General features: G+C 43.2%; 1 protein-coding gene across 5 annotated transcripts in view; it reads left to right on the top strand.

Moving 5' to 3' along the window:
* Window positions 1–11,847, top strand: part of cep170aa (centrosomal protein 170Aa) — a 66,494-nt gene extending 54,647 nt beyond the window's left edge. For 3 of the 5 annotated variants that reach the window (XM_074645500.1, XM_074645499.1, XM_074645503.1), the window contains 10 exons: window positions 820–937; window positions 1,119–2,663; window positions 4,247–4,297; window positions 5,967–6,240; window positions 6,622–6,853; window positions 7,247–7,414; window positions 7,534–7,622; window positions 7,751–7,844; window positions 7,946–7,997; window positions 9,012–11,847. In XM_074645500.1, coding sequence (XP_074501601.1) covers window positions 820–937; window positions 1,119–2,663; window positions 4,247–4,297; window positions 5,967–6,240; window positions 6,622–6,853; window positions 7,247–7,414; window positions 7,534–7,622; window positions 7,751–7,844; window positions 7,946–7,997; window positions 9,012–9,343 — 2,955 coding nt within the window. In that variant the 3' untranslated portion in view covers window positions 9,344–11,847. The remainder of the gene's footprint in view (window positions 1–819; window positions 938–1,118; window positions 2,664–4,246; window positions 4,298–5,966; window positions 6,241–6,621; window positions 6,854–7,246; window positions 7,415–7,533; window positions 7,623–7,750; window positions 7,845–7,945; window positions 7,998–9,011) is intronic. The other 2 variants (XM_074645502.1, XM_074645501.1) reach the window with 1 other exon arrangement.
* The last annotated feature ends 2,870 nt before the right edge of the window (window positions 11,848–14,717 follow it).

Below are 14,717 nucleotides of genomic sequence, written 5' to 3'. Positions count from 1 at the left end.
CCCACTCACCTCAATAAAAAAGGTGGTTTGATAAAGTTTAACCCTCATCCTACTCATCCTATTTAACAAACTAAGACTACCAACTAAACTATAAGAAACAATTTTACTATTACTCCAATATTGATGTTGCTCACGGTGACTCATTCTTTGTTCATTTTGTTTAGATCAGGTAAATCCCACTATAAAAAAATGACCTGACGCCTATTGTTTCATTATGCCTCTCAGGCCTGTGTAGTATAACAGAGTCGTGGCTGAGTTTCATAATGTGAGTCACTCCCATGGCTTGACCGCTCTACTCCCACAGCCTGTTCATGGGAGTAGGCTAGTCCTCCCAGAGACTGACCTAGATCACACTAAGATGTGGAGACACACGCTCGGCCCTCCAGGCTATTTCATAGGAGGGAGGAGACAGCGTGTATGAGCATTATCTATCTATCTATCTATTTCTAAGTCTGTTATGCCATTTAGATAGACAACATTTTCCAAGTAAAATGAAGAACAACTGTTCAGCTTTTCTTAAAACTTGCTTGTTAAGATGACTGTGGGGTTTCTTTCTTCGGCATACCAGCAGCCTCAAATCAGACATATTTTGATTTCCAAATAAAATACAAATACAGGAATTTGTCTTAACATCACGCCCTTCATTCCCACAAACCTAACAATCTCCGTCATCATGTATTACATTTCAGATGAACTCATAAATGCTAATCTCCAGATCTGCATTTTGTGCCACCACTAATTGACTAAACTGCTTCTGGTTTTCTCACTCCTGTTGTCCTTCTCTCTTGTCCCCTCCACCCCCCTCTCGTGCCCCCTCAGGCTCTCCCTGGCGACTCGAGTTGGGTCTCTCAGTGGGCCAGTATAGCTGCCAATCACACCAGAACAGACCCAGAGGGCTCAGGAGCAGAAACAGCCGCCTTCCTCCACAAAGAGAGAGGTACATAGTCACTTGACTCTCAGAGAATGGATAGCTGAATGAATGAATGAGCTGGAGTAAATTCTTGTTAAATACAATACATTTTCCCTTAAAAGCATGTCGAGTAGAACTTGAAATCACTTGAATGAGCTTTTAATTAATATAAAAAAAATCTTAAGTGAGTTTGTCCTTTGTTTTTTAGGAACCGATGCCTTTGAGTCTGCTGCTTCCCTCAGCAGAGGCGAATCCTCCTCCAGTCTGACCGACCGTAAGCGCAGGACCCTCCCCCAGCTCCCTGTGGATGACCCCCGGGCTAAATCCAGCACCAAAGCTCTTGGACTAAGGTCCGAGATTGGGGAGAAACAGGACACTGAACCCCAGGAAAAAGAGAACAAGGGAGACGGGGAGTCCCCGACTCCCACGAGGGACGACGAGATGACCAGTAAACGGAAGCAAAGCTCCACATCCTCCCCATCCAAGGCTCCCCTCCGGTCCTCTGGCAGCGCTGAGCGGAGGAAGAGGTCAGAGGAGAGGAAAGGAGGAGGATCAGGAGAAGGAGGAGAGAAGTCCGGGAAGCCCCTTGTGCGCCAGGGCAGCTTCACAATCGAGAAGCCCAGCGCTAATGTCCCCGCGGAGCTCATCCCTCGCATCAACAGAGGCGGCGGTGGGCGCGAACGCAGTGACTCCACGGGCAGCATGGATACTGCTACGCTCCTGAAGGACACTGAAGCTGTCATGGCATTCCTTGAGGCCAAACTAAGAGATGAAAACAAACTAGACCAGAAAAGTAGTAAAACTGGCGTCTCTCGGACTGACTCCATCTCTCCTGAGTCGGATGTCGACACGGCCAGCACAGCTAGTCATGTGGCGGGAGAGGCAGAGAGGAAAGCCGGTGGCGAGCATAAACGACGTTCCTTCAGCAGCATGCACAGGGAGAAGAGCAACATCAGCACAACTTCCAAGACCAGCGTCACTAACGCAAGTGCCCGTGACCGCTTGGATAGGAAGACTAAAACAAGAACTTCGGAAGCGACGAGCCGGACTGATGCGCGGCGCTCTGTTCAGCCGTCCTCTGCTTCCTCCAGAGGACGCCAGCCTTCTCTGGATCTCACCGACGATGACCAGAACTCTTCCTTCCCCATCTCTGACATCCTCTCCTCAGACCAGGAGACCTACTCTGGACCTTTGGGACGCTCAGCACACGGACGTGGCTCGGATGATGTTCTCCATTCCAAACTCGATAGCAGGTCTAAAACCTCCACTAGTGGATCTTCCAAAACCAGGAGCACTCTCCAGGCAGCCACAACCGCCTCCCTGAGCAAGCAGGCAGCGCTGCCTCAGCCGCGGCCCACAAGAGCCTCCCTTCTCCGCCGCGCCCGGCTGGGCGATACCTCTGACACGGATCTAGCCGATGCAGACAGGGTGTCTGTGGCCTCTGAGGTGTCCACCACCAGCTCCACCTCTAAGCCGCCATCTGGTCGAAAGGGATTGTCACGACTGGACATGCTGGCTCAGCCGCGTAGGACCCGTCTGGGCTCCATCTCAGCCCGCAGTGACTCAGAGTGTACGATGACACGGAGCTCCACCTCCTCACCCCGTCTGTCAGCTGAGACCGCTCTGCGTCTGGGCCTGCGCTCATCAACACCAACAGAGAGCAGGCTGACACCCAGGATGAGGGCCAACAGCGTGTCCAAACTGAACGAGGCCAAGACTAAGACCACTACATCTGGATACTGCTCACCCACAGGTGAGCACATCATTTCTGGTTTATTCTGCTTTTCTCATAAAGTTTAGGAAAAAAGAGAATTGGGAAATTTCTTATTATATTATTTCTGTTCTTATTTTGTTATTTCTAATAGCAAAACAATAATGTTGTGTAAGGATCAAGTCCATACAGTCTACTCCAGGGACCACTTACAGGGGAGAAAATGTTCCAAGGACTAGGGGTGGGAAAAAAATCGATTCACCTATGTATTGCAATTTTTTTTTTTTTACGATTTTGAAATAGATTTTTTAATTCCAGAATCGTTATATTTGCTTCATTTGAGTCTATACGGAGGTAGAAGGAAGTTACTGCTTTTATTGTGGTAGTCAGAGCGATCAAGCCGGCCGTCACTCTCATCTCCGTGGTCAAATCGGCCGACGCTACAACTGTAGAGCACCCATATACTGACATTTATGTTAAATGCATTCAAACGGCCCGATGGAGCTGACCATGGATGTATAAAGAGAACGGAGCTGACGGGAGAGCTAGAGACGGACTTGGAGAACTTAGCGGAAGTAGACACGTGTGACTGAGTCCGATTTTCAAAATAAGGTGTTAACAAAGGGAACTGTATATTCAAAATACATTTATGGAAATAAGATTGATTGGATTATATTCACCAGAAGTATAAAACATTACATGTCCCTTATGATTTAAAAAGAAAATACCACTAATTTGTGAGGGAATGTATTAATAAATAATGCCTGACCGATATATTTGACTTCAGGACATCTCTGACTACATACATGCTGAAATCAAACATTTTTACTGTATTAATTTAATTATTTTCCAAAGTAAAAGCCCCTAGAAGTGTATGATTCAACTTTTTCCTCATGGTCTAGTGTTACAAAAGTTCACAAAAATCGCAATAAATCGTAATATCGAATTGCAATACTTGTAGAATCGCAATACTTTTAAAAAAGCGATACACATCGAATCGGCACGCAAGTATTGTGATAGTATGGAATTGCGAGATAGGTGTATCGTCCCAGCCATACCAAGGAACCCCTCAGAATCGTACCATTTGCACTCTTAGATGCCGTTGGAACTATTTGTATTCTTAAACTTTTCAACCTAAATACTTCAGATCTGTTTGTTAGTGATAAACAGAAACATTTCAATTTGAATCATGTTAATACCACTTTGTTCTTTACCCTGATATTCCAGGTGCTTTATAATCAGATGTCGCTTTAGCTTGGCCGGCTTCATGGCTTCGTTCGCTAGCTAGTTTGTGCTTTGTGTCACTCAAACGGTCCGTTGCACCCTGACTGAAGTAACTGATTCATGACAGATTGACGTGATGTGTCACAATCAGAGTTTCTATTGGTAAAGCTAACGTGGATGGTAGTAATGGACACAGTATGCTTCTTTTATTGCCGCAAATGGTCCCCATCTGTAGATATGTACTTTATAATGATACAGCACAATGTTATAATTCATTCCTCCGGACCCCACTCTGAGAATCACCGGTCTAAACCATTGCATACCTCATTATGTGTAAACATTTGTCTGTAAACATTTCCACTGTGTTGTGACCACCTTGTGCGTTGGTTGTCATTGTCCAGAGAGCTCTCAGCCCGAACCCGAGGGCGCTGATGCAGAGGAAGAGCTGATGGGTACTGTACCAGACCTGTAGAGCCTTGATTAGACAGTGTGTGTGTGTGTGTGTGTGTGTGTGTGTGTGTGTGTGTGTGTGTGTGTGTGTGTGTGTGTGTGTGTGTGTGTGTGTGTGTGTGTGTGTGTGTGTGTGTGTGTGTGTGTGTCAGATCTGGGTCACATCAATAGATCCGCTCTATTCTGTCAAAGTCCTTTGTTAAGGAACACACACACTTGGATCTTTTACATTTTACAGATTTCAATTTTGGAATACAATTCTAAATAAAGTTGAAAAAAAGTAAGTAAAGTTGAAATGCGATGACCCAGCTCTAGCATGTGTTGCCATGGTAACTCTGTGTGTCCTCCCCCCCCCTGACATTCATCAAGTGATGCTGTGATGAAGACCCAAATGCTCTACTCACACTCTGTCAAAACCTTTTTCAACAATGGAGCTCAAACTGGAGCTAATGGTTTTGGAATAGTGCTCCACCTTGTGGACATTTGTATTCATGACACCTCGGCTTTGTCCCATTGTACCCTTGAGAGACTGATAGAGCATGGTGCTGTCTCATCATGGTGCAGCTCCATTAATGCAGCTGGTGTGTGAGACCATTTTGAAGCAGTTTAACATATCTATGGAGATATGTTGTACCTTGCATTTGTTGGCTGCCTGGAGCTTTTTGTATAAACTCCAGTGTTTTTGTTGCTGTTTCTGTTGTTTTCAGTGTGGTTTTAACATCATAAATAGACGTCAAATAACAACAACTTAACACACTAAGATACAAAAAAAAATCAAATGCTTTGCTTCACCAATCTTTATTATTCACAGCCCCCCCCACCCCCCATTTGTCAGTTCCAGAAGGATGTAAAGTAAACTGCAGAGAACAATAACATGTTATTGGAACATAAAGTTCATCTTTTTTATCTTTGTAAAATCAAGTTTATCTCAGGGCTGTCAATCGATTCAAATATTTAATCAATAATACAATAGAAACCCTCACAGGTACTGCATTTAGCATAAAAACATGCTCAAATCATAACATGGCAAACTGCAGCCCAACAGGCAACAACAGCTGTCAGTGTGTCAGTGTGCTGACTTGACTATGACTTGCCCCAAACTGCATGTGATTATCATAAAGTGGTCATGTCTGTAAAGGGGAGACTCGTGGGTACCCAGAGAATCCATTTTCATTCACTGATCTGGAGGTCAGAGGTCAAGGGACCCCTTTGAAAATGGCCATTCCACTTTTCCTCGCCAAAATTTAGCATAAGTTTGGAGCGTTATTTAACCTCCTTCACGACAAGCTAGTCAGTATCTTCACTCTAGCTTTGACAACTGCCAAAAATGATTTTTTTATGGACCCACATAATGTTTGTTTTCTTAAAAATCACAAGTTGCGTTAAAGAAATTTGTGGCGTTAAAATGAATTTGCATTTACGTGTTTGACGGCCCTAGTATATCTATATTTGTTTAAGTCCATGATCAAAAAGATCCACACTCCTCCATGATCTACTACTTGCACAATATTTGAATTTTGTCTGATGTAAGCAGGATCAGCTGGGGGCTGCCTCAGTAACAAAGCCTCATGTTCACAAGCTCTTTTATTAACTTCATGAATAACACATATTGTAACGGAATAAAGTACAGTAATGCTGACTGAACATGTCGCCTTTCCAATACGTTCACAGTGTCCAGCAGCAGCAGGTGGAGACGTCTGCCGCCGGAGTACGGCTCCACCTCGGAGGAAGAGTTCGGCTCCAACCGGAATTCTCCGAAGCACGGAGGACGCTCCCACATGCGACCTCATCACCTCGCCCCGCACCGCAGCTCGAGGCTCGGCACCGCCGCGAGCCCAGGCTCCGCCGTGGTGACGGGTCCGGGTGGAGGGGCGATCAAACACCGCATGAAAGAGCAAGAGGAGTACATCAAGGACTGGACAGCACACAGCGAGGAGATAGCCAGGTATTGAAGACTGATAAAAGAATTTCATCTTTCATGATTTATGTCATGTTTTAATATGACGCATGATTACGCTGATGTATTTCAAGTGTTCATTTTTCTGATAAGTTTGGTTTGGGAGGACGTGGAGACGCGTGGTCCATCTTTATATACAGTCTATGGTATAATCAATTTGATCAATTATGATAATATACAGTACATGGATATTTATCCAAATATGATCATATCAGCTGATTGCTTGGATTGTTAAAACAATTTTGCATTAGCACGTTATAATCTGTGATCTGGATGTGAATGTGATTACAGGTTATTGTGTGTGTTTACATGTTGCATGTGTTCACATAGATGTCTAAAGACCTCCTTCATCTGTCTGATGGTTAACAGGTTATTCCCCTGTGTGCGCAGGATCAGCCAGGACCTGGCTAAGGACTTGGCCATCTTGGCCCGCGAGATCCACGACGTGGCCGGCGAGATCGACTCGGTCAGCTCATCCGGCACGGCGCCCAGCACCACCGTCAGCACCGCCGCCACCACCCCGGGATCGGCCATCGACACCCGGGAAGAGGTAGGCCCTGCACGTCCCACGCAGCCGGACATACAGGAGAGCATGAGAAAGGTGCCCGTTTCTCTTCTTCTATCATCGCCTTACACTGCTTCCATTGCGCCTTCGCCATCCCTCCTGTGTTGCTTTGTGGCTTTCATCTGCTGTGAGAGGTTCTTCATTTATTACACTCCCATCTGCTCCACTTTCATTCCTTTATTATTTTTGCCATTAGAGGATTTACTTATTTTAATACAATCGGATTAAATCTGACTTTTTTTGGCCGGACAATTAAAGCTTTAGAGCTGCTGAACTCTCTCTAAGAGAGTTCTTCATCCCTTCATTTCTCACACATCTCAACTTCACTCTATTAAACAAAGCTTGAATTACACTGTGAGAAAATGTCTTTGAGTTTTTTTTTCATTTTAATTCCCCCTCCCTTCTACATGTCTCCCTGCCTTTGCCCAGCTGGTGGATCGGGTGTTTGACGAGAGCCTCAACTTCAGAAAGATCCCGCCTGTGATTTCAACCAATAAGGCACCAGAGATCAACGGTAAGCCGGTGGAGCTCCGCCCCCGTGCCCCTGACAGCCTGGAGCCCCGAGCTCTGAGGAGACGCACCTGGAACCGAGAGGAGGTGAGAAGCATCGCAGAGCGCATGACATCAAAAATATACCAACATGCAGGCTTTCACAAGAACACATCAGCGATCACCTTCAGGTTGTTAACTTCTTTTCTTTTCCTCTGTGTATTCAGGCGGTGTTGGACAGCCTGCTGCTCCATTCAGTTTCTCAGCTGTCCACCAAGATCAGAACCTCTATCGACAAAACAGCAGGAAAAATCAGGTAATTATACTTCTGTTTACTTAGATTATACTATAAAGTCAGGTAATGATTATCCCTCAGTGTGCCATTGTGTTGTTTTGTACAGCCACTGTGAATGAACTGATGTCCTGTTGTGATTTTTTCTCCAGGATATTGTTTAAAGATAAGAACAGGAACTGGGACGAAATTGAGAATAAGCTGCGATCGGAGAGTGACATACCACTCCTGAAAACCTCCAACAAGGTACGGAGTCCGGTCTGTCTGACCAATATTTGATAACAAGACATTTAAGTGCGGAGAATTATTGGGAGCTAATGGTTGTCTTTTTGTCCTCCTTTCTGCAGGAGATCTCCTCAATTCTGCTCGAACTGAAGAGAGTTGAGAAACAGCTTCAAGGTAAAGACACACACCTCCAGTATAATCACACTAGTACTAATAACTAGGGCTGTCAATCCATTCAAATATTTAATCAGATTAATCGCAAATGAATCTCACATTTTTTTATCTGTTCAAAATGTACGTTAAAGGGAGATTTGTCAAGTATTTAATACTCTTGTCAACATGGGAGTGGGCAAATATGCTGCTTTATGCAAATGTATGTATATATTTATTATCGGAAATCAATTAACATCACAAAACAATGACACATATTGTCCAGAAACCCTCACAGGTACTGCATTTAGCATAAAACAATATGCTCATATCATAACATGTCAAACTGCAGCCCAACAGGCAACAACAGCTGTCAGTGTGTCAGTGTGCTGACTTGACTATGACTTGCCCCAAACTGCATGTGATTATCATAAAGTGGGCATGTCTGTAAAGGGGAGACTCGTGGGTACCCATAGAACACATGATATATTATATGTAATATAAATTATCAGATTCTGATAAGATGATAAAATATGCATCCCACGAACGCTTTTTACTTCCCTCTCCTCTTTTATCGCTGGTCCTCCGGAGTTTTAATTCCTCTGATTCCCTCCCAGTCCCTCCCCCCAATCACATTTCAAAGTCCATCCACTATATTTATTAGAAGTAGCCGAGCGTCACTGCTGTTTGTGATCGTAGGTTTTAAATTACATACTTATTCCACATGTGTCAGTTGTGTCTAAACAGAGAGCGAGAGAGACGAGCACACACACACAAGCATACAGATAGAGAGAGAGAGAGAGAGAGAGGGAGAGAGCTCTATACTAAACAGCAGAGGAACAGAATCGCTTGTTGACCGGCACGGAGAAATATGCTTCTGGTGTGAAGAGCAAGGCTTCAGCTCGTGTAACGATTAACATAGCGCAGCACTTCTCGGCCTATGTGAACCCACCTTAAGAAAATAGGCTTTCAGGGCCTTTAAGACAAACTAGCTGTGAATATACATATACATTGATTCTCTCCTTGTTTCTGTCCCAGTGATCAATGTGATGGTAGACCCAGATGGGACTCTGGACGCCCTGGCCAGCCTCGGCCTGACTAGCCCCACCACCCCTACCAAGCCCCAAACCGCCAAAACGACTTCCCCCTCTGCCACCAGCCCTGGGTCCGCGCCCTCAGCCAAAGAAGCTCTGCCGGAGATCCTCCCCGGGCCTGGAGGATCAGCAGCCTCCGCCAGGGTTCAAGCTTCCTCCGCCAGCACGGAGGAGACGGCACGAGAGCCCGGCTTGAGTCTCGGGTTAGCGGGAGTCGGAGGACTGCCCTTCAACCGCATACGGCCAAGCGGAGAGGAGGCCATCGCACAGAAGTGAAAGTTTCCCCTGAAGTCGATGTTATGTGAATAAAGTCTGGATTGGAGTGCAGGTGGCTGGTGGTCCAATATCCACAAGCAGGTGTAGAACAGTTGCCATCCTACTGCCACCAGTCTAAGATTATGGGTAGAATACATATAAACACAATTTAGCTGAAGTGTTACCAGACTTGGCCGGAAATGAAGTGCTTCAAACTGACCTAAACCCCGACTGATGCATCATGGATAAACCCCTGGAACGGAGTCATATTATGAGCTTTTCAACTTCAAGCTGTTCATGCTTACTGGCCAACCTGACTTCCTGTCCTGATGGACTGAAGGTTGCTCTCTCAGTGGACACATCTCTGTGGTTGTACAGTCTCCTCCAGTCTTCTCCTCTTGCCTTCTCCACGTGTCTGGACCCTACCTACACTAAGGACATGCCTTAAAAACACATCCTCGATAGTAGCAGCCCTCTGTCCCCCTCAAAGAATATACAGAACAACTTTTAATACAGTACTTTCAGACAAACAGAATGCATTGTAAAATAACACTTATGTTCTATTGAAATACAGCACACTGCAGTGATTTATTAGCTCTTGTTCAGTACAAAGAATATTTCCGCAGCCTTAAGTAACCACCCTGACAAAACCACGCAGTCATACAGACATGCCTGAAACTGCTCACAACTCTAACCGTCCATCGATGCGTCTCTGAAACTGACTCCGTTGAAAAAGGATCTGTAGTGCCTCCCCATCTCTTTCTCCGTCACCCATCATGTTTTACTCTTTCCCTCCCTCTTTCTCTCCCCAGTAGTTGGAACAAAGTGTGTTACTCCCAGTAGCATGTACAGGACAGAGCTGAGAGATTTCTTCCTGCAAGTTGGTGTCTGTGTTGATCTTACTAATAACCGAATGGTAGTTTTACACAATAGTAACAGCATTTGGGAAACCAATGATCATTTTTCAGACACTTACCAAAGTTAACAAGTTTGTTGATATTTTCAAACAGTCGAGCCATCTTGAAATTCATCTGTTGTGCAAAAGCCGGAGAATCTGTATTTAAAATATGGCGGTTTATCTTATGTGTGGTAGTGGCTAGAAGGGAGCCCGCAAACTTAACGAGATCGTTAAGGTTGAGATAGGTTGTCTGGCAGCGATTTGCAGGCTCCCTTCTAGACACAACCCTTATATGTCTCACCTTCTGCAGATCACCCTCTTTCTCTGAATGTCAAGACCATTTTTCATTCAAAAAAAGCTTATTTATTATAATGAAACGTTAGTTTGAATCATTGCTGCCATACCTTTTTTGGCTAGTTTGACATGACCCGTGAGAATCAGTGCCCTTAGCTATTTGCTACTGTACATCCACTCAAGTGTCCTATGATTTCCAATTGGCTTTTTTTTCTACTTTTTCCAGTCACGGTTGATGTTTTTAAACTAGCAATGATGAGCAAAGAAAATAACTGTTTAAACTAAATATTTTCTAATATTTAGATACTGGTATTGTAGATATTGTAGACCTTTACTTTTTAATGCTTCGAACCGCCTCGCAATTCATTTCATTTTCTTTGTCTGTCACTCACCGGTTTGAGTACACACAAAACCTGAACATGGAAAAGCTGCTGGCATTAGTTTTAAAGATCACGTGTGACTTACAAGGAGGCATTTTGTCCCTCAAAATGTGTCTCTGAGGAAGTTCAGTGAGTGGAAATGAACACACATTTGAAAGTAAGCTCCCCATCTACTTTAGGAGTTTTGTTTGTAAAGCGGCTTCATATCAGTGTATATAGGTGCGTTGTTCCATTTCTACCAGCGGGGGGGTCCAGCGTACTGATACTGTAATATTGCATACAGTATAATTAACCTCTTTCTCATTGACTTTGCTGCTTTTCTAGTTACTTTATGGGGACTAACCATTTTGTGAATCTCTCCTCAGCTTCTAGTCAGTGTTCTTGAGGCAGTATATTAGTACTTAGAAACTCTTACAATAGTGAATTTAGGTACCAGAATACATGTTCATTTCCTTCTCGCTCTACTGTACTGTACAGTGTTTTTCAATGCCTCAAAGTGCCCATTTTGACTATAGAAGGGCATTGATTAAAAGAAAAGGACGTAGCTGTCGAAAAGATTTCTCTTATTTTGCACATCAGATTGTGGCGTTTTTCATACAGAAGCAGTGAAGAAGCGGTGGAAGGCCGCGTCAAATGTCAAGTGACTGCCTTGCCTCTCTGGAACTATTCTGTCTGTACAAACGAAACCTCAAATCGTAGTTTTGTTTTGTTTTTTCCTTCCCCCCCGTTTTATCAAAAGAAATGAAATTAGGGGACTGTGATTGCTAGGTACATGTTTATTTTTTAAATTCTACATGTGTCATCTGATCAGTGTTCTTTGTCATTTTTTGTAAAGAAGAAAAACAGCATTTTATTTATTTTTTTTGTTTAATATTTTGTGGATGTTTCATGCATTTTATATTTGTTCAACTATCTGCATTGTTTCTTACTGTTAATAAAAACAGAGCCATTCACTTTGTTTCTCTGTTTTCATTTGACTGGGTATTAAACTGGACTGACTTCAGATTGTAATTTCTATGCGATTCTGCTTTTGGAAATTGTCTCTTTACAGCCGATGTCACCACCACTGACAGAAGGAACCCATATTTATTTATTCATTCCAAAACTGGACTTTCAGCAGGGACCTTTTAATCAAAGAAAAGGCAAAGGGATCATTCTATATTCAGATTGAATTTCCATAATTCTTACTGAATAAAAGTAGACCTGTCTAATCTCTCGACCATTAATCATGTCTCAACTGAAAATGCAAATGACTCAGCTTCCCCCCCTTTGTGATGTCTGAACTCTGTTAAGCATTTGCATGATTAAGTGTTTGGATCTTTTTAAACTGAGAAATACTAACCATAGACTGCACAGACTATTAATGTGGTATTACATATATAAGCACCAATGAGCATATTCAAAGTACAGCGTCAGCTAAATGCTGTGCCTAATACAAAGGATCAAACTCTATAAATCGAGTGTCTACATGACACCTTGGCTAGCACGTGGGCTGGTCCAAGGCTGGCTCAGGCTGCCTTGGACCAGCCCCTAGTTCTGCTGCTATAGGCCTAGACTGCCAGGGGACTTCCTATGACACACTGAGCTCCTCTCTCCCTCTCTCCCTCTCCCTCTGTATATATTCATGTCCCATTAAAGATGAAGTAGGCGAGATGGAGCAAATATTAGAAAAAGTTATTTTTTATAAAACAGTCACTATATCGTGACAGTAGTACATGAAACAGGTAATCTGAAAAAAAATCATGTTCCTCTGTGTCCTCCGGTGCTCCTAATGGCATCTGCAAGATTTCACAGACCGGAGGAAAATAAGCAGTCAGAGCTGATCTGAGGTCTGCTGTCCATCTGCCGTCTTTGAGAGCCGGCTGTTAATCACTCACAAACTCCGACCAAACGGTCAAACTAGGCAGCGCTGATCAAATATGAATCAATATTATGTTACGTTAATGCCTATCTCTCTCCTCAAATGTTTTCAGAATCATCTTGTAGTGCACGGTTTAGCTGTAAAATGAGAACGTTTGTGAGGCGGCAGCCATTGTGGAATCTGCTGAAGGAACGCCAAGTTACGGTCACATTACCGGAGCCCAGCCAATAGGAACGCACTCTCAATGAAATGACCTGTGATTGGTCAAAATCTCCTGTCACGGGCTAGATTTTTTTAAAGCCTGAAAACAGAGCCATGAGGAGGAGCAGAAGTCTTGAATTACAATATGCTGAAAGGTTATTGTGGAATTTTTGCCCAATGATGCCAAAAATATATATCTAATGCATGGTATTAATGTCTTTATGTTTTCTCGTCTTGCAGGTATTCATGGATCGGGGTTCCTTCGGCTGCCGCATCTACTGCCTGCTTGACACCCACTGCCACCATCATTATCAGCCTTATTATTGCTGCTACCATTACTGCTATTATTAGTAGCAGTAGTCATATGTCTATTATATTCTCTCTCTCTCTCTCTATTCAATTCAATTCAATTTGGTTTATTGGCATGACTGTCAGGTGAACAATATTGCCAAAGCGTCAATTCAATAATAATAATAATAAAAAAAATAACAAAATAAAAACAAAAACATATATATACACATAAATACAATTCATTAAGCAAATTACAATATATAGATATTTAAAAAGAACATGGAAATGGTAGAAAACAATACAGAAATAATTCAAGTTTGTTGTGTCAGTAAAACAAACAGATAAAAACAATTAATAACAAAATATTGCAATATCAAATGTATATATAAAAAAAAACCAAATAAAAACAAACAAACCATGAAGTAGAGGAGTAAATAAAAGGCAGAGTGTGAGTTCCATCTATTATGTGTTGTTGTGGTTGTCTCTCAGGCTGTGACTTGCACTGATATATCCTGCAGCTTCTTTGGCGATGACACTATTTTCTCCAAGTAGATGTTGTATTTTATTTTGGTCAGAGAGGGAATCAAAATCTTGGAGTTTACATTTAATTTTTGTGAAGAATTTTTCCCTAATTTCGTCGTATGTGCTACATTGAAGCAGGAAATGTTGCTCTGTCTCCACCTGTCTCTGTGGACAGAGCTGACACAGCCTGTCTTCTCTAGGCAGCCAGGTCTGCCTGTGTCGGCCAGTCTCTATGGCCAGGCTGTGATCACTGAGTCTGTACATAGTCAATGTCTTTCTCTGTTTCTGGTCAGTCACGGTGGTCAGATAGTCTGCCACTGTGTACTGTCTGTTTAGAGCCAAATAGCATTGAAGTTTGTGTTGAGGTTTTGTGGTAGATGTCCAATAGTTGATGTAATTTTCTTTTTCTTTAGCTATAATTTGGTTGGTCCAAATAGTGTGAGGGCTGTTTATGTCCTCAGGCCTGGTGCTGTTAGAGGAGGTGAGCCTCAGGACCAGCTGGCTGAGGGGACTCCTCTCTATGTTCTCCTCTTGGTGATGGAGAGCTTTGTAATGGTAGGAGTTGGGGTCACTTGTTTTTAGGTGGTTGTAGAATTTGATGGCTCTTTTTTGTATCCTAATTAAAAGGGGAAATTGGCCTAATTCAGCTCGGCATCCATTGTTGGGGGTGTTCCTGGACTCTGAGAATGCTCTTGCAAATCTCAGCGTGTAGGGTTTCCATTGGGTGTTTGTCCCATTTATCAAAGTCTTGATTTGCAAGAGGACCCCACACTTCACTACCATACAGTAGAATTGGTTCAATTATAGAGTTGAATATTTTGAGCCAGATTCTTGCAGGTATATATGTTTGAAGACTTTTTAATTGCATAGAAGGCCCTTCTTCCCTTGTCTCTGAGATCATCAATGGCCAGTTTGAAATTCCCTGTTGATGTTATGTTTAGTCCCAGA

The sequence above is a fragment of the Sebastes fasciatus genome, chromosome 9 (assembly GCF_043250625.1).
Source record: "Sebastes fasciatus isolate fSebFas1 chromosome 9, fSebFas1.pri, whole genome shotgun sequence".
NCBI lineage: Eukaryota > Metazoa > Chordata > Actinopteri > Perciformes > Sebastidae > Sebastes > Sebastes fasciatus.
This window is presented reverse-complemented; position numbering and strand designations above follow the sequence as displayed.